We start from the raw sequence: 21,585 nt of genomic DNA on the forward strand, positions 1-21,585 counted from the left end.
AATGATGCCAACGACGAGGCTTCGAGCTCGAGTGATAGACGTAAAGTCATCCTCAACTCGGCCTTGTGGACTCCTTCCCTTCTAAAATATAGACCCGACACCCTGATCCTATTCCCGGATTATAGGGATAATGTCCATGTATGGTCTTGGGTAGATGATAGGGTCCATAGATTCGATAGCTGGCTGGGGAAATACCAAACAATGTATAGTCTGAATGAAGTTTGGAATGGGATAGTCGTTCAATATGGAACAAACAACTATAGGGACCTTTTGAGGTTAACTTCCACGTATAGGGAAGGGACTCCCCCTGCCTCCTTTGAAGATAGGGGGATTACCTGTTTGCCGAGCACGAGCTCGGGGGAGAGTTCCAGTTAGTTTTCTGTTCACTTATCTATTTGTTTCCATTAAATGTTTGCTTCACATTTACTTTAGCATTTTAAGCTCATTTACTAATGTGATTTGACTATGCAGGCACTATGGACTCTGACCTCAAAACCATGCTCAACAGCCGCTCGGGAGCCAAGCAAAGCAAGCGCCCGAGAGAATCACAAAAATTCGGTCGGTCTGCTAAAGTCCCCAAAAGGACCGAGGTGACTCCTCCTCCTCCGACCCCTCAAGGCCTGAGCCAAGTCGTTACCTCTGACTCCCAGATCGGGGTTCCTACGGAAGTTGTTCTTTCAAAGTCTCCTGCCATCCAAACCCTTCAAATGACCGCACTGACTCCGAAGAAGTCGGTTCCCACTCAGGAACGCCTGCTGTCGATTTTGACCCATTCTGATGAGTACGTCATTGACAGCGCTACAGGGACTCACGGAGCAACTCTTGGCTCGGATGTCCTATCTCGAGTGGGCCAAAGCTTCAGCATTCTTGGGGCTCCTCAGTGACAGTTTCTGGTCAATGCTCGAGACTCCAGTGTCATTTACGACAAGAGTATCGAGCTCATCTCCTCGGTAATTTTTGTTCCTTTGTTATTTGTTTAAGTTTTACTTGGAACATGTTCTGACTTAATTTGTTTGTGTACTAGCCTCTCACTGTAGTTGCTCAGCTGAATTACAAGCTGAACAACGAGGTTCATGCGGGCATGTCTTATGTTCAGGAGTCAAAGAATTTCCAGCTTAAGCTCGCCGACGAGTTTAAAGCTGCCAAGTCAAAGCTGGAGGTTGAGCTCGAAGAGAGGAACTCAAGGATCAAAGAGCTCGAGGAGAAGAGCTCCAGGGTTGAGGAGCTTGAAAAGCTAAACGCCAAGCTCGAGAAGGAGAAAAAGGCCACCTTCGAGATAATGGAGGGTGAAAAGGCTCCCCTCCTCAAAGAATTTAAGCAAAGGAAGGACCGAGCTGTTTATATGGCCATGTACAGGATCTGGGCCAAGAATTTCGACCTCGACACAAGCTTCTTGGGTACCATGGAGGGCGAGCTCGTGGCTAAGTGGCAAGCCACGAGGAAGTGGAATAAATTGTTGCTGATGAGGTGGTTGATGAGAATGAAGACGATGAGATGATTCACGTTGTGGAAGACTTCCTTTTACCAACAACTGAGGAAGTGGAAAGGGATCCCTGTGGGAGTTAGTATTATGACGAGTTATTTGAGGAGATTGAGGCAGCGTTGTATCCTGGTTGTGATTGGATTTCATCCCTGAACTTTTTAGCAAAGTTATTGCATCTAAAAGTTAGAGAGAAGGTGCTTAACAACATATTTGATGAATTGTTGAAGTTGTTAAAGCTTGTCTTTCCTAAGGAAAACAAAATTCCATCATTGTACTACGAGGCGAAAAAGAGATTGAAAAAAATTAGGGTTGGGATACGAGTCCATTCATGTGTGTCAGTATGATTGCTGCTTATTTTACAATGAGCATGCATCTAAAGAGACATGCTCAGTATGTGGAAGTAGTAGATGGATTACTTCCGAAATGACGAAAGGGAAAAAAGTGACACACAAATTGATGTGTTACTTTTCGTTGACACCTTGGTTGAAAAGATTATACAGTTCAAGGATTACAGCGAAACACATGATATGGCATCACACCGGAAAATCGAAAGATGATGGGGTGATGCGACACCAGGTGGATGACTCTGCGTGGAAGGACTTTGATGTCAAGCATCCCGATTTTTCAAGGGATCCTAGAAATGTTCATTTGGGCTTAACTGTCGATGGATTTAATCCATTTGGCAACATGAACCTCGCATACAGCATGTGGCATGTGGTGTTGGAAAACTATAATCTGTCACATTGGTTGTGTATGAAAGACAATTATTTCATGTTGACCCTTCTTACACTACAAGAAAAAGACTCTACAACGATGACTTTTGTCATTGCTGTAGATCAAGAAGTCGTCGTTGTAGGTCTACAGCAACGACGTGTCACAAGGTAAGGACATGGATGTATTTCGCAGACCATTGGTAGATGAGTTGAAGGAAATGTGGGTTAACAGAGTTGTTACAAGAGATAGTACGACCAACACGATGGTCAAGATGCGGGCAGCCCTTTTGTGGACAGTGAATGATTTTCCAGCTTGCAGCAATTTGTCTGGATGGAGTGGTCAGGGATACAAAGCTTGCCCTACGTGTAATGAAGACACAACTTCCATCCGAGTGATTGGTAAGACATCTTATGTTGGTCACAAAAGATTATTGCCAAGTACTCATCGAATGAGAAGAGACACTGAGTTTGATGGAGAAGTTGAGACAATATATCCTCTAAGACGGGAAGTTGATGATGTTGCACACTCCTTATGTGTTAACTCCAACCCAGGGGCAATAATTTTGTCAGTTTATAAAAGGAGTTAGATTTTCAGATGGCTTTTGTTCAAATTTGAAGAAAAAGGTGTCTGAGAATGATACAAGTATTCTTGGGTTGAAGTCACACGATTGTCATGTGATAATGCAACGATTACTTTCACTCGGTGTTCACAAGTTTTTCCCAAAATCTATATCGACCACCATTACAAAATTGTGCAATTTCTTCAGGCAAATATGTTCGAGGACTTTAAATGTTAAAGAAATGGAGGAAGCACAAAATGACCTTATTCGAATATTGTGCAAGATGAAGTTGATTTTTCCTCTAGCTTTTTTTGACATAATGATTCATTTGGTCTTACATGCCAGAATAAGCTATATTGGGTGGCCCGATATTTATGAGGTGGATGTATCTTTTTGAAATATACATGAAAAATTTGAAGAATTACGTGGGAAATAAAGCTCGCCCTGAAGGGTCGATCGCCGAAGGCTATGTTGCAGATGAGGCTTTGACCTTTTGTTCAATGTATTTCAAAGACATTGAAACAAGATTTAATTGTCTTGGTCGAAATGAAGATGCAACTTATATCCCACGAAGCCTTACAGTCTTCCAATCTCAATGTAGTCCACTGACAAGGGGAACTTTGAAGCCTCTCAATCATAACACTTGTGAAATAGCTTAGTGGTTCATACTTGAGAATTCTCCTGAAATTGAGGCTTATTTAGAGTAAGTTTATTCCCTTTTAAATTAAAACATGTGTGGTTATTATAAGTTTTTTTGTTATCAAGAATTGTAACCCTATTCTAATTAACAGCAAACACCTACAAGAGATTAGACCAAAATACCCAGATGGTGATTGTGATCCTTTGCATAGGAAAAAATTTCGTTCGTGGTTTCATAAGGTAGCTTTGAATTTTGAACTTTCATTTTATTAATGATATCTTTTGTGAATCTAATACAGTTTTATGTATTTAGATTTATGACTTGCACAAGCTTAGGTCTTTGGAAAATGGTGATGAATTGCTAGCTTTAGCATCTGGGTCAGATCATTTGGCAACCTTCTACCAAGGGTGTATAGTCAATGGTGTTCGATTTATTACATATGACCAAGATAAAAAGCGCACAACACATAATAGTGGAGTGTTTGTTGCCGGAATAGAAGGCTTTAATTATTATGGCACACTTGAAGAAATAGTGACACTATCTTTCACTGGTGCATATTTAGTGGCATTATTTCAGTGCAAATGGTTTAATACAAATCCAAGAAGGAAGAAAACAATCATTGAAAATAATATCACTAATATAAATGTCAGTGGTGAATGGTACAAAGATGAGCCGTATATACTTGCTAGCCAAGCTAAGCAAGTTTTCTATCTCGATGATCTACTTAGAGGTCGTGATTGGAAAGTTGTAGAAGATGTGAATCATCGACAAATTTGGGACATTAAGTACAATTATGATGAGGTTAATGATGCTATTGATGTTGTACATGAAACAAGCTCATCAAATTTTGTGTCGACTATGGACCTCAGAGAGTTGATTATGCAATCTGATCAACCTGCTGCATATGTTGGGGCTGATGAAGAGGGTGATGATGAAGGTGATATGCCAGAACATGAGGAAGTCGCAGATCCAGAGGATGAATTGATATTTGAGCTGTGAAGATAAAAATGTGTCTCTGATTACTGATGGAAATGATAGTGATTACTCTGTTTAGTTTTTCTATTTGTGTGACAGAACTTTAGATTGAAATATAATAAAGTTTTTTGTAATTATTATGTCTACGAATTGAATGTGATATTAACTAGTATACCTTTAATTTAATTTGATACTTATTACTAACTAATAATTTTTACACTGAAGTCTAATGTCAGCTGATAAAGCAACCTATCACGATGAAGATGGTGGTGGTCGAGACCCGCCAGATCCTTCTAGGGTACCGTCATCCTGCTAGTCAAGTTAAATATTTTATATCAAAATTATTTTTGGAAAATATATTGTTAGAGAAATATAAAATCTATACTAATATTGCTCATTGTTAATAAATTTTAAAGCCCCGCCGACGAGAAGAAATGGTCATGGCCTTGCTAGTAATAATGTTCTTGAAGAATGAAGAAAAAAAGTTGGTAAACCATTGGATCTAGAGCTTGATCCTGTGACAAACAAAGTGGTTGGGCTGGAGGGCCAAGCTTTTATTCGCATGTTGGGCACTCAAGTTACAATATTGTGTCCGGGACATTACTTGGATTTTGCTGATTTACCTCAACAATTTAAGGATCAAGTGCTTGATCGTATGAGGGTAAAAAATTACAAATCTTATACTCTACATCATTTATTGGCATTATTTACAAAGTCATCATGTGTGTGTGTGTGTGTTTTTCTTAATGCAGTATTACCATAATATAGACGGTCATCCATAACCTGAGATAGTTCTGGAAACTGTCTATAAGGATATGGGCGAAAGATATCATGAGAGAAAGACCATCAGACATAGACACTTCAAAAATCATTATGCGGGACCAGAAGATTGGGAGAATGTCCTCTTTAAGCCACCTGACCATTTCACTAAGGAGACATGGAAGGATATTTGTGAGTTGTTTTTTAGCGAAAGATTTTTGTCTCGCTCCGCCAAAAACCAAGCAAACAGAAAACAAATTAAGTATGTAACAACACAAGGCACAAAATCGTTGGCAGCTAAGCGTCACGAATATGTAAGTGAAGATGTTAATTTAATTTTACAAAATAACACATTCTAAAAAACTTTATTTACATTTGTATAGGAGCATTCAAATGCGCATGTTGTTGATACTTGGAGGGATGTTTATATGAAAAATTTGACAAAAACTTTTGTCAACAAAGCAGCTCAACAAGATTATGTAAATGAATATTATTGTGTTCTCATATTCAAAAAATTATCTTAGTTTTTTGTTTCTAATATTTTCTTTATACAAGAAAAAATGGCGGCGGAGCTTCAGAGGTCACAACTTAATAGGCAGTCTCAACATCAGAGTGATGGGTCTGGTAATGAATCTGGCGTTGATTCGTCCCTGGTCGAACAATACGAGATACTAAGTAAAGTACTCGGGGAGAGATCTGACTACCAAAGAGGAGTGGGTTATAGGGTGGAAGGGAAAGTGAGAAAGTTAACCTCCAACTCTACGAATCAAAGTTAGTCCTAAGCACATACTGCTCCTACGCCTAATGAAGATATAACTACTATGACTCTAATGATGAAGGAAATTTATGAGACGATTCAGATGGTGACACCTCAGCAACCCAGTAATCTGTATAACCCACGGTTTGACAGCTTTCTGCAGAGGTATTTGCCATCACAATCTGAAGGTGGTACGTCTTCTCAAAGTAACACGACCCATCCTGACCTTCACACACCACCACAACAACAGTATTAGCCTCCTCCAAAGTATCTGCCATATATGTCGTGGCAACAACCTCCACAGTATCAAAATCAATACATGTTTGGACGCTCTTCCCAGTCTCCTTCACTATATTTTAACTTTACCAACTTTCAAGGAGAATCGATCCAGCATCTGCAACCTAATCTTAGGTATGGTGAGGTTGGATGTTCGTCGCAACAGCAATTATTTTCTTAGTATGGTGAACTTGGGGGTTCCTTGCAGCAACAACCATTTGTTAGATATGATGAGTTTGGGGGAGGGTCGCAGCAACATGAGCAACATTTTTTATCCACCTTGATACAACCACAACCTCGAGATCAGTTTGGGGACCTCACGCTTGGATGATCTTCACAGCAGTCTTATATTCCTTCACCGCCACCGACACAGCCACCGCCACAGCCATAACCACAGAAAAATGTTGAAGATGAGGATAGTTACCAAATTGACCTTAATGATTATATTTAGTTATTAGTTTTTGTATTTTGATTAAATTAACAATGTATTTATTTTGAATGACAATTGCGATATTAGTTAGTTTGATAAATATTAAAATTATATATTAATTTTAATGTTAGTTATGTTTAAATTAATTAATTGGTTATTTTATTAAAATTTATTATGAATTAGTTTTAAAAATATTTAAATTTAATAAAGATTAATTTATTTTAAATTAATATTAAAAAACTATAATAAAATAATTATTAGCGGCAGACCCTGTGACTATTAACTACGTTTCTGACACATGTATTAGAGGCAGGTACCATCACTACTATCCGCCGCTAATAATATATTATTAGTGGTAGGTGTGTCAGTCCGCTGCTAATAAGTATTATTAGCGGCCACTAATTACCAGCAAAGTAGTAGCGGTAGAACCCTGCTAGTAATTGGCATTAGCGGCGGACCCTGATATAATTAAGGGGATTCCTTATTGCCGCTAATACCTTTAATGTTGTAGTGACATTATTTCTGAGGAACGACACAATTATAAATTAATAAATTTGACACATAGAAGAGAGAATAAAAATATAAGAGTGGGTGATATCGAACGAATACTATCTTTATTTCATGTTGTTTGATATGTAGGATTTAATGAATTAAAAATATGTAATTTTATTTTGATAGCATGTTTAAATGTTTTTCCTATTTTTTATTTTTTTATAATCTGGATCTTAAAATATATAGTTCCTCATAAACATTAATTTTCTTCAATTTTTATGGTTTTCCTTTTTTCTCTCGAACATACTTTTTATTTTTGGTCTTCTTTCTCTCTCACTACTGTTTTCTTTCAAATTCTCCTTCTCCCCACTCTCAATTAACCTCTCTACTAAATATAGAAAACAAGTGAAAAAGAAATAGGACAATAAAAGGGATTATTTTAGAAATTGGATCAAAAAGAAATTTTTGCCTAGTTCATTATTTTATATCATTTTATTACAAAATTGCAATCAAACTTATGATTTTTCTTTTAATTTTACGGGTTATTTTTACTGTAATCAAGTGTCTGAATTAGTATATTTCTATAGCAATTAAATGTATTTTCATTTTGTTTAGTTTTTACACAGTAAAGAGAACAACAGAATTAATTAGTGAATAACGTAGTAACAATCCTCAACTTTTCATTAACTATCACTTTAACAAACTTAACTAACAACTAAGCTACCCTTATAACTATATATTATAGCATAATAAAAATCACTTATTACTGATATTAATGAACAGAGTAATAATAATGCTCATCATAAAAAATAATAATAATGAAAAAAGTTGTGTACCTATATTATATAATATCGATATTCCAAACAAACAAACAAACAAAAAAAAAATGGTTCAAAATCAACATTATCAAAAGCTAAAATTCATGATCATCTCCAAAAATTGACGAAAGGAAATAAAGACCTAAACAGTGATCATGGAAAGAAATCGTTAATTAATTAATTAAGGTACTATTTTCTTATCTTTCAAAATATTAAAAGTTGTTCGCAGCTCTACAACATCCTTTTGTACATGCTCCATTTCATAATAGAAATGAAGGAGTCTGATCAAGTCAGTGTCCTCGTCATCACCATCTTCTTTGATAAATATCCCTGCATCACTCTATATACATATATATATATATATATAAATTTATAAGAGAGTATAACTTTTATGTAAAGTTAATAGAAATCTATAGTGTTGATATAATTACCATTTCAAATAGTAGATGGGTCAATTTCATTGTGAAATTTTTTCCAGACCTGAGGATTTAATTAATTAAATAATTATTCAGAAAAATGACAAAGTGCAATATATATATATATAATTAATTTAGTAATTGGAACATACTTTTTGACAGAAGCGTATTTTTGCAATTTCAAGTAATGACAAAGGAGCAGTCAGTGTGACCATAGGATTACGTCCCATTTCCTCCGCAGGCTTAAAAATTATCTCTAGATTTCTTCTGTAAGTGTCAAATAATGACCATTGTTCCCCAATTTGGTGAAGAAATAACTTGTAAGTTTTCTTCTGTTCCAATGAAGGAATCACCTTTAAAAAAAATAAACAAAAACAGAGTAATATAGTTGTTATTTGGCCCTGTGTAAAATAGTTAATATATATGTGTATATATAAGCAAATCTGAAAAAAAGCATAGAGAAAAGAAGCGAAAAGAAAAATATCTCAATAAATATCATACGACTATTATAAGAAAAAAAAAAAAAAGACAATAATTAAATAAGATTAGCTCACCTTTTCTACAATCCTCTTAGTCAAAACTGTCCTATATGTCTTATAAAGACATTTCATCAAATGCTCCCAAATTTCTGTGTAGGCACTTGCCAAGAAGATTTTATTGACAGTTCTGCACTTGTGGTATATAAATGTTGTTATATATATATTATAGCCAAGCAACAAATTATTAGCTAGTACTAATGCATATCTTTTAGTGACATTTGGCCAAAAATGTCACTTTAGTAAGAATACAATAAATTAGGATATTAAATATTATTATTTTTTCTAACAATATATTGTAAAATATTTCATAAATAGTATGCAATATAAATTCATAATTAACATTTGATTTTCTTATATATAAATATATATATATATATATAAGAGAGATTTTAATATATTTTGATGAATTATAACTAATTAACAACATTTTCCCTCATATAAGCCTAGGTTTTTTATTTTCAGCTAGTTTATATATATATATAAATCAAACTTAATAAAAGCATATAATATTATAGGGGAATCAATCAATATATTTATGTATATATATATTATACTTACATGGATGTAGTCATTTGGTCCACTTGATTCCATTCTTCCTCATTATTTTGATCAAGCTTCTTCTCTATTTTCTCAATTGATGCATCTATAGTCGCCATTGTAGGAATAAACATGCTTTGCATTATCTCCAGTGGATTAAGCTTATTAGAACTGGAGGCCATGGTCGACTTTCTTGATTAATCAATTTGTTTCGAGATATTATAATAATTATATCTAATAATTAATCACCAACGAACATAAGATAATTAGTACTTAAATTTCTTGACTTTAATTGGATATCAATTAACTTCCACTAATCAAGAAAGTACGTACAAAATATAAAAGTACAAAGAGAGAAACAATGGATGACGTTATGATTTCAAAAAAGAATATTGGATGACGATATGTTAATCTGCACTTACTGAATCAAATAATTAAAATATATGGTTTCTTGGAAAATTCTTGAAATGAAAACAAACAATGGTTATTGATGACAGTAATTTGCTTCATTATCTATTGATTTATAGAAGAAAAAATATATAAAAAAGGGAAAAAATTTGAAGAGACGAGAGGAATATCAATCACATATATTACATACAGAATTAAAGTTAAAGATTCATGATTTATATATATATATATATATATATGGCTATTGATTCATACAAATAATTAATATGATTCTAAAATGATCGATCATAAAAAAATCAAGTAATAAATTCAAAAAATGCCTAGAACAAGAATACAGAACTGAAAAAATTATGAATTAACTTTTTTTTATTGAAAAAAACGTACCGGGTCACTCAATAATCGTAGATTGAAGAAGTTTGGAAGAATGGTATACAATGTAATGTGCAATTGAAGAAAGGGATAATGACTTAGCCGTACGTGAGCTATATATATATATAAATATAAATATATATATTCTGTAAACTCTTTTTAGGGAAGTAATCTCAAAAAAATGTTATTCATTTAAAATAAATATCAAAATTTGTTTAAAGCCAGGTTTGCTAGTGGCTGATATAGCATCTATTACCACTGAAAATAATAATATACTTGGAAGTTAATTGAATTTTAAAGTAAGGTTGGCAAAATTAACGAGCCCTATTACGACGGGGTGAGTCTGCCCCGAATTAATCTCGGTGAATTGCGAGACTGGTTGAAACCCGCCCCTCCCGCCACAATTTTTTTCCTTTTAAATCTAATACTTTTTTTCTTCTCTTTTTTTCCTAAAATATAAATAAAAAGAAATTTTTTAAAAATCTCAAATGCTTGCTTACTATATATCACAATAATTTCTTTATTATTTTATTTTTTACACCAAAGACATAATTTTTGTAATGTAGGCTCATAGAATGTAATGTTTCAAACTCTAAGCTAGTGGCTCATTGTCGATGCCAGAAATGAGGCAAAGTTATAATGTGGGATGGTTCTAGTTCATAAGTAATAAAGGAAGAAATCTACGCTTCGTTACTGTCAAAAATAGGTGAATCTAGTACTTCAAATAGAATAAAGACAATATTGTCACAAACGTACCATTAATTGGCATTCCTTCTTGTTATTTTAGTGAGAGAGAAAGTATAGAGAGTAAAGACAAAAGAAGAAGAAAAGTGTCTGTAGGGAAAATTTTGTCCAAAAAAAAAATAGTTTGGAAGCATATTTTTCCAAAAACTTGTAAACTTGGCATAGTTTATAGATTAGGGGTATTAGGATGCATACATCCTCAAATTTTCCATTAAGAGTTCACAAAACTCCAGAACTAAACCAGAGAAACAATGGAAGAAAGAAATAACAAAGCTAGAGAGAGAAATAAAATGAGAGAAAAATGAAGAGCTCAACCAATAAAGATGAGACTCATATCAATATATAGAAGCTGAGAATTTGTTACAACCGAATTAGTTACATAACAGACCAAGACAACTAATAAAAAACTAATAGATTCTGTTATAACAGAATTGTTGCTTCAGTAGAGTGTTCATACTCATTCTCAATCCTAACATCCCTCCTAAAGTTACACGGGGATGATCTAAGTGTTAACTTGTCACAAAGAAAATGAAAACGAGAAATAATATGCAAAGGTTTAGTGAGCAAATCTGCTATCTGATAAGCAGAATCAATGTATCGAACTTCAAGTTGCTTGACAAGAACATGATCTCTGACAAAATGCAAGTCGATTTCGATATGTTTCGTCCGAGCGTGGAAAACATGATTTGAGGCCAAAGAACCAGCTCCCATATTATCACACCATAGAACTGGACAATGATGTAACTTTAGACCAACTTCACTAAGTAGAGACTGGAGCCAAATCAACTCAGCAATAGCTAAGGTAAGAGATTTGTACTCAGATTCCGTGCTGGACCGGGCAATGACGTGTTGTTTCTTGGAGCACCAGCTGATCAAATTACCACCAAAGAACACACAATAACCCGATGTTGATTTACGATCATCAATGCAACTAGCCCAATCAGCATCAGTGTACCTTTGAAGATCCAAAACAGAGGCTGGTTTGAAATGCAGGCCAAGAGTGGGAGTACCAACCAGATATCAAAGAACTCTCTTGCAGGCAGACCAGTTTGCTGTGGTAGCAGCTTTGAGAAACTAACTCAAACGATTGACAGAGGAGGCTATATCAGGCCTAATCAAAGTGAGATACTGAAGAGCCCCAACAACACTTCTGTATATGAAAGGGTCATCTAAGAGAGTATCGGTTTGTAGACTAAGTTTTGTGCTCGGACACATAGGAGTGGGTTGAGTTTTGGCCTCAAACATATTTGTTTTGTGAAGTAAATCCTGAATAGACTTTCTCTGATTTAAGTAGATACCTGAAGCATCTCTGTATACTTCAAATCCGAGAAAGAAGTGGACAGGACCAAGAACTTTCAAAGCAAACTGCTTATTCAAATCATGTATGAGCTTGTGAACTTGCATCGAATCATCACCAGTGATGAGTATATCATCAACATAGACCAAAATAAGTAACAACTTGCCACTCCTACGAGAAAAGAACAAACTTGGATCTGATTTGGAGTTGGTAAATCCCCACAGTAACAATGAGTGTTTAAGCCTCTCAAACCAAGCTCTTGGGGCTTGTTTAAGGCCATACAAAGCCTTATTGAGTTTGTATACATAATTATGAAATTGGGAGATAACAAATCCTTGTGGTTGATGCATATAAATTGTCTCGTGTAGCTATTCATTTAAAAAGGCATTATTCACATCAACCTGCTGTATTTCCCAACCAAATGTAGCTGCAAGTGTAAAAATTACCCTTATAGTGCAAGGCTTGACAACTGGATTGCATGTCTCAAAGAATTCCAATCCTGTCGTCTATTGAAAACCTCTAGCTACAAGTCGAGCTTTGTATCGACTAATGGTCCCATCTGCATTATGCTTAACACGAAATATCCACCTATTTGTCACAACAGTCATATCAAGTGTAGAGGGAACCAAAGCCCAAGTATTATTGTTTTGTAAAGCCTGAAATTCACTCTGCATAGCTTGTCTCCAGTTCAGATTAGCAAGAGCATGCTTAACATTGATTGGTTCTAATTCATATGAGATTTGAGTAAGGTAGGCTTTTGGTTTAAAAGTCCCAACTTTGGACCTGGTTACCATGGAATGGGTATCTTGAACAGTAGGTGGAATAGGTAAATGTGCATTTAAGTTCTCAATGAGAATATGTGAGACAATAGGAACAGACTCATGGAAGGATTGGGAAGATTCTGTTGAGTTATGATTATTAGAGGACAAATTTGGTGAGGAAGAAATAGGTGATGACTGAGAATGAGAAGTAGTATGCGACGCTGAATAAATAATAGTGGGAAGAGAAGTAATTTGATGTACAGAAGAGGATGTAGGATGAGGAATTTTGTATACATTGGCATCAACAAATTGGGTGGGATTGGTAGTAGAAGGAGATTGTGGAGGAAAAATAGTTGAATATGGAAACTCATACTCATTAAACGTGACACTCCTAGCAACATAGACCCGACCACTAGGATGCAAACATCGGTATCCCTTTTGATTCATGATGTAACCAATGAAAACACACTTTGAAGACTGAAAAGTAACTTTAGGATGTTGATATGGTCGGAGTAAGGGAAAATAGGAGCAACCAAAAATCTTGAGCATGTTATAGTCTGGAGCATGGTGAAATAACATCTCATAGGGTGAAACAAAATCAAGAACTAGTGTAGGTAATCTGTTAATGAGATATGCAGCTGAAGTAAAATCTTCCCACCAGAATGTGAGAAGCATATTGGCCTGAGCAAGAAAGGTGAGGCCAATATCAACAACATGCCCGTGTTTTCTTTCTACACGACCTTGTTGTTGATGAGTATATGAGGACGAGAATTTCTCCTTTCAATGCCCAAATTTTTAAACAGTGTATACAATGGTTGATACTCACTTCCTAAATCAATTTGGATACTCTTTATTTTGGATTGAAACATTCTTTCTACAAAAGCATTGAATTGCTTAAAAATAAGTGAAACCTCAGATTTTGCTTGCATAGGAAAAAGCCACACAAACTTTGTAAAATCATCAACAAAACTGACATAATACTTGTAACCATCCATGGAAGTATGAAATGAGGGACCCCAAACATCTGAGTGAACTAACTCAAATGGGTGAGTAGTTTTATTACTTGAGCTTTTAAAGCTAAACTGATGCAACTTGCCTATTTGGAAATCATCACAAAAATCAACAGCATTACACTTAACATAAGGTGAGACTACAGACAAAATCTTGGCTAAGACAGACTTGGAAGGGTGACCAAGTCTACAATGCCAAACAGATGCAACGTGAGACTTGTCTCATACAGAATTACTTGTGGTTGTATAGTTGAAAGATGCATTATTACATGAGACTTTGGTTATTGACTATGGTTGAGAACTTAAAATAGCTTTGGGGACAGATGGTGAGACTTGAAGCTTGTAGAGACCATCACCGAGGGAACCCCGAAGAAGTACTCGCCCGTGGTCTTATCCTTTATAAGACAACAAGAAGAGTTAAGTTCCAAGACAACATTGTTATCTGTGGTGAATTGAGAGATACTAAGTAGATTCTTAGTGAGATTTGGGACATGAAGAATGTCCTTTAGAACTAATGATTGGCTGGAATCAAAAGTGGTATTAAATTAGAACCAATATGCAATATAGGGACAGAGTGACCATTACCTACAACAACTATAGCTTTTCCTTTGTAATCGACCTTGTTAGACAACTGCTGAGAATCATTGGCCATGTGATTAGTTGATCCACTATCCAAGTACCAGGCATTCAAAGAAGTATCTGGAATGTGTGATTCAGTGATGTAAGCTTAAGGTGGCTCAACTTGAGTAGAGGAAGAAGCATCTGTGGTAGTGGAAGTGCCAGTGTAGTTAATATCAAACCAATGATAACATTTCTGAACAACATGTCCAGGTTGACCACACAGTTGACATATCAACTTGCTTCCACGGCCAAAAGTCCTTCCAGCATTAGAATATTGGCCATCACAATTGAATCCACGATTAGCATGACCACAACCTCGATTATTTCCTCGGAGAGACAAGCTTGCAAAATTGGCCTGAACATTGTCTAGAGTACAGCTGGTGAGTTGTTGGAGACACATTTCCTAACTATGTAGACTGAACTGCACATCCTGAATGTTGAGAGACTCAGATCGATTGGTGAGATTAACAACCGTAGCTTCGAATTCGGGACCAAGGCCTCCAAGAATATAGAGACAGAGACTGTCATCGGAAATCGATTCACCAGCTTCAACTAGAGCGTCGGCATACTGTTTCATCTTCAAAATATACTATGTAACGTCCTGTATTTTCGGGTACCTTAAAACGACTCGGTTCGGGACTTTTGTCCCCAAGTTAAGAATATTATTTTAAATAATATTATATTTTGGAAATTATTCCATGAGTTATTGCTATCCAAATTATGAATTTTGTGATTTAAAAGTCAAGATAAGACTTTCGGTCTTGGACCAACACAAAAACCTTGATCGGGTAAAAATCTCGGAAAATAAAATGAAAAGTTATGGAAAATATATTTTGGGTTTGGCCAAAAATAATAAACCTAAGGGAAAATAGAAATTTTATGGTGTTTTGTGTTAAATGCTTAATTTCGCCGAAATGGGGAATTTTATTCCATAAATGGACCTTAGGTTAAATTTTATTGTGTGATTAATTAAATTAAATGTGAGAGACATTTAATTTAATTATTTAATGTTAAGTTTTGTGATTTAAAACTTAATAAGAGTGAAAAAGGTATCAAAAGTCAATTTTGACTTTTCTTCTCATGAATTAATTACTCACCATTAAAATATATATATTATAAATGGGTATTTTAGGATAGGTGGCCAGCCATGTGGAGTGTTAAAAAGGGTATGAACCAAAAGATTTATTTAAGTTTAAATCCCATTTTATTAAGAATTAGGGATAATGTCAAGTGGGCAAATGGGTAGTGAAACACTCAAGTGGTTTTGGGATATTTTGAAGAGTTGTGTGAGTCATTCTAACCCCTAAATCCGACCAGTCTCCCACCCTCATTCACTCTCATCTGATTTTCGAAGACTCTCTCAAGTGTTCTCTCCATTTTCAACCCCAAGAACACCAAGGAAACTTGGAAGCTAAGTCTTGGTCTAGGAAGGGTTTTCCCTAAGGTAAAGTTTCATCAATCTAGACTTTTGTAAAGTTTTAATCATAGAGTTTCAAATAGCTAATTAACTATGTTGTTGGGGGAAGTTGGTTAGAGTTTTTGAAAGGTTTTGAAGGAGCCAAAGCTAGTAGTAAGATCCACACCTTAGCAAGAACACCAAAGAGGTAAAAAGTCTACTTTGATGGTTGTTATTGTATGATTTTTTAGTTTTAAGCATTATTTTGTATATTTAATGCTTAAAGTTTCTTATTGGTGATGTAATAAGGTTATGGTAGTTGTTTTATAATTTTTATGATGCTTGTGTATTGATTATTTAAAATAGGAACCAAAACCCCAAAGGGTTTTGTAGGAAACCCTAAAACAAAACATGTTTTGAGCTGTGACTTCCAAGGGGTCAAGCAGCCGCTGTATATTGATTTTGTAAAATTAAATTGTACTGTGATGTTTTTTAGATTGAGTACATAAAATTGAGCTTTTGAAACACGCAAAAATGCTTAGAAATGAGTAAGTTATGCTATTTCAAAGTTTAGGTAAAAAACTGTTTTTTTTCGTATTCTTATTTTTGGAACCAAGTTTGGACAGCCACTGTATAGGGAAAATGAACTCAGTTTTTCTAAAATTTTGTGGACATATTATTGGCATAACCTAGTATTCCATTGTAAAATTTGGTAAGAATATATTGAACGGTTTGAAAGTTATTAACTGACAAAGTTTGGAAAAAATAAGGACTTAAAAATAAGGTCATTTTTACCTCATTGTTGGAAAATAATTTCACCAATAAAAAATGCTCATTTTGACCTAATATTTTACAAAGACCTAAATGGCATACCAAAAATGTAATTGGGAAATTTTGGTAACAATTGGGTAAGTACATTTCAGGTTATGAACTAACGAAGTATGTAGTTAAAAATGTGAAAAATAGGCTTACTTAGTGTAAAAATGAGATTTTGGAACATAAGGTAAAAAGTAAAAAATTTCTTATTTCAAGATATAAATTGGTAAGTCTTGAAAACATATTTTCACTAAAATTACCACTTTGAGTTTAGTGTGAATTATTTTTATTAAAGAGTTTTTATTCTTTTAAAAATAAAAGATTTAATTTATTAATAGTTAATAAATTAAAATAGGGTTTAAAACCCTATATTTTGAGAAAATAATTAAATGAATTATTTTTCTAGTAAGTAAAATTGATTAATTGATTTTGGAAAATTAACTAGTCATGATGGGAAATTTTTAACGGTTTTCCTAATTAAGACAAATTGGGCAATTTTCTTAAAACGGTTTTTAGAGATTAAAACCTTAAGAAAAATAAAAGGGAAATTAAGAGTTTATTTTCTTTAAAAATAATAAGGAATTTATTAGTATTTTCTGGATATAATATCGGCTAAAATCTTACATATTTTAACCGACTTGTCGAAAGTGCGAGTTAATAGTGATACCTTTAAATAATAAGATTTTTAGCGGATTGTGGGAAAATACTATTGTGATACCCGAGCCTAGGTATCGAGACCATAGGATAGGTCTCCCCGAGACTTAGGGTTTAGTCTCAAATATTTTGTATGAATTTACTTAATAGGTTTAAAACCAAATAAGGATCATAAATCCTTACAAATGATTTTTATTAAAATGACCAAACTGCCCAAAATAATAATAATAATGAATTATGAGTGTCATAATTAATCCGAGTATACTGTATGGATAACTACAGTATTGGCTAAGTGTAACTGGACTGAACGTTGGAGGGTGAAAACCTGCTGAGCGCTAAGGACTCCAAGTAAGTCAACTTATATTGTATGGCTGCAACATGAAACGATTATTGTATTGTATGTTAGTATAGGGATACATGTTGGGGTTTTATCCCCTAATTAAAACCCAAATTCTTTGTAATCTCATTTTATTATCAATAAAAGAATAGAAATCATTTTTTGACTTGGTGAATCACTTTGCTCACATGTTTTATTTTCATGATTATTTGTTTAATATAAATTTGTATTAAATCCTGAGCATATAGCTAATCTTATTTATAGTGACGTAATCACTGTGGAATATAAATATGATTGTATGTTCAAAATAAGTTAGTCCTATGATTAGTCAGTGCACCGGATTTACACTGACTTGTCAATCTACGATATGATCTACTTACACATTACAGTGTTATGTTCTTTTCAGAACATTAGCAAAGTAGATAAGATCGGATGTATTTGTTACATCGGACTGGACCGATATTTACAATAGATAAGATAAGTAAACATACTGTTATTATCTATTCTAGTCATATCATATAGTTGACCATAGGTCAATTCAATCTCAATTATGAGTGGTTAGTATTCTAACTGATTGTATTATTTGAGTTCTTTGACTTGTTCGTTACCAGCTTACCCTACGGACTAGCTCATACTTACATCTTGGGAACTCAGTAGTATAATTCAGTGGGAGTGTTAATCATAGATATGAACATCTATAGCTTTTGATGAAGAAGTGAAACGATGGTTTCCTTTTAGTTTGGTTCAACGTGTTAAATGATAGAGATCTTATTTCAGTAATTAAATTAGTTTACTGAAATATCATTTACAAGGAACTAAGTGTTTTAAGGATAAAATACAATAAGGGGTGAAACGGTATTTTAGTCCTTTCTCATTGTAGACCGTCTATAGAGGATTGAGTGACAATTATGGTTGTAACAATAGATAATTAATAGCATATCTATATTTTGTATAGGGCGTTCTATGAATTCAAGAGTGCAATTCCAAGTCTATAGTGGAGTCACGAGGAATTAATAAGTTAGTAAATTTATTTGTTAGATTTATGATAACTTATTGGAGTTTGATTTCATAGGCTCATGGTCCCCACTGTACCTTGGATAAAATCATCTAGATAGTCTCAATTAATTGATTTAATTATCAAAGTTGACCAGGTCAATTTTGGATAGTTTCACAGAGTTGTGTAATTTTGAGAAGAAAAGATAAATTATGGCAGATTTATTAATTAAGATAAATTGGTATCTAAATTAATAAATAAGTTTAAATCAAAGTTCAAATTATAAATAATTAATTTGATAAAGGATTTAAATAATTATTTAATTAATTAAATCAATAGAAAATAATACATGCCTTATGTTTTAAGTCCAATAGGCTTATAATCAAATGGGAAATTTCACGGGCCTATAGCCCATGATAATTTCGACCTAGGGGTTCAAAATGGCTATTATTTTATTGATTTTTTAATTAAATTAAATGGCCTAATTGATTCTATAAAAGGAGTGCTTAGAGAGAAGTCATCAGTTAAGATTTCTGAGACGACAAATAAGTTTAATCACTGGTTTTCTGATAGTTTTAGATTCACTCTAAACACAAGTCCTTTTCTAAGCCTCTTTGTTATTTTCTCTTCTTCTCTCTATATCTATCTCATGTGTTGAGAATTTCCCACACTAGTCTAGGTGGTTCTAAGAATACGTTGGAAGATTGTGAAGAAAATAGAATATCGGTTCAGTTTCTTGATAATACTCTGCGACAGAGAGGATACAAGAGTTAGAGAAACTGAAGGAAGGACTGTTTCATTCCGCTACGTATACTGTAAGTATTCTATTCTTTGTTTCTCTTTGAATTCAATTTTAGAAACATATTTTAGGCTATCTCGTATTAATTTGTTTAATATTATATATACATGAAAATAAATAAAGATCTTGTATAAGTTTCCCAACAACTGGCCTCAGAGCCTTTGGTAATCTTTATTTTCATACATGAACATGTTTAAAATTGGATTATTTGATATGTTTGAATAATTGGATGGATTTTCATGTGTTTTATGAAGCATATTGATTTTATGTGATTTTTAGCAATTTTTTAGGTTATTTTGTTGTGTTTTCTATGCTATTAATTGTATATATGTTTTATTTTGTGTAAAACATGTTAAAAATTAATTAGAAAATGGTTTTTGTTTGAAAAATTGCTCAAAAAAAAAAATCAAAAATTTTTGCCTGGCTGCCATGCGCGTGCGCACACGCCCGCGCACGCACCCGCGCCACGCCCGCGCGCGCACTCACGCCACCCGCGCGCGCCACCACATGCACGCCACCTGCGCGCGAGTACTTATCATCCTTTTTTTTTTAGAAATAAAAAAAATTAAAATTGTGAAAATACATTATTTATTATCAAAACCAAAAATAGCTTTTTTTTGTTTTATCATTTAATTTTTTTTAAAATAAGATATTTTTGTTAGTTGGGATTTAAATAATTAGATATTTTCTACAAAGATTCAAATTCAAATTTAAAAATAGACTAACAACTTAATTTTAAATCTTTTAATATATTAAAATATTAGAATTATGATATAAGATATTTTAGATATTTTCATTTAAATTCTTGATTTTTTTTATTAAATCTTTATTTGAAAATATAAATATCTTTTTATTCTATAGTTTTTAATATTTAAATTATTTGAAATTTGAATATTGTTAGTTAGATATTTTTATGAATATTTGAATTTGTTTAATTATTTTGAGATATTTTAGGGTTGTTATAACTATTTATATTTTATTTTATTTATTTTTAAATGGTTAAAATATTAGCAAATAGTTGTAACAACACAAAATATTTTGGAAAATATCATTTTTTTTCAGCCAATTAATAAAATATTTTTTTAATAAATGGGATTTATATTAACTTTGGTTAATTGTTGATAAATCCTATTTAAATTAAATTAATATTTTTTTTCAAATTAACCTAAAACCAAGTTGATTGTTGATAAATAAAATTTAAATTAACTATTGTTAATTGTTGATAAATTTCATTTAAATTGAACTATTTTTTGTAAAAATTTAATTAATTTGAATTTTTTTTTTATAAATTCTAGATAATTAATTGTGGTATTTTTTCAAATGAAATAAATTGTGGTATTTTTGCATAAATTCATAGAATTGCTCATATAGTAACATGATTAGGCCCATCCAATTATAACATGTCTGTTTGCACTATATGTGGTATTTTTGCAATTGGGCTTAGATGCATATAGTGGCCTATATGTTTGTTAGATAGATGGTATTTTTTCAAATAAAATATTCATAAAATGATAGGTTTTGTTTGGGCCCATTAGAAAATGTAAAGTTTAAATTCTTCTCTTGTGGGTGATTCCACTTGTGAATGCTCATTTGCTTTGCATGACTACAGTGGGCCTAATCAATTAATAATAATTAATAAAACGAAGGTTTAAATTCTTGTCTTTTGGACCTTTTATGGAAGATAGGGGGCCATTGTTGTGGAACGACATACTGGACCCAGCCCTCCTCCATACAAGCTCAATTGTTAAGGCCCATTAACCTGAGTTGGACCTAATTGTATAGGTTCATTATATTAGTTAAACTTAAATATTGATTAGCAACAAATTAATTATAAATTAATTGAATTTATTTCAATGTGACACTTTAGAATTAATAGGAAATTATAGGACTTTGGTTTTAAAAAATTTAATCTGTTTAACTTTTTTTTTTTTGGGAAAACCATAGTCATTAATTTTCTAAAAATAAATAATAAAAATACTAATTT

General features: G+C 33.3%; 1 protein-coding gene across 1 annotated transcript; it reads right to left on the reverse strand.

Annotated features, from left to right (window-relative positions):
• Nucleotides 1-5,949: 5,949 nt before the first annotated feature.
• Nucleotides 5,950-9,718, reverse strand: LOC133791486 (uncharacterized). Its single transcript, XM_062229411.1, has 4 exons — nucleotides 9,417-9,718; nucleotides 8,874-8,985; nucleotides 8,472-8,672; nucleotides 5,950-6,231 (listed from the first exon to the last, which is right to left on the reverse strand). The coding sequence occupies exons 1-4, from the start codon at nucleotides 9,575-9,577 to the stop codon at nucleotides 5,950-5,952; spliced, it is 756 nt and encodes a 251-aa protein (XP_062085395.1). The 5' UTR covers nucleotides 9,578-9,718.
• Between the last annotated feature and the right edge of the window lie 11,867 nt (nucleotides 9,719-21,585).

The sequence above is a fragment of the Humulus lupulus genome, chromosome 7 (genome assembly GCF_963169125.1).
Source record: "Humulus lupulus chromosome 7, drHumLupu1.1, whole genome shotgun sequence".
NCBI classification, from domain to species: domain Eukaryota; kingdom Viridiplantae; phylum Streptophyta; class Magnoliopsida; order Rosales; family Cannabaceae; genus Humulus; species Humulus lupulus.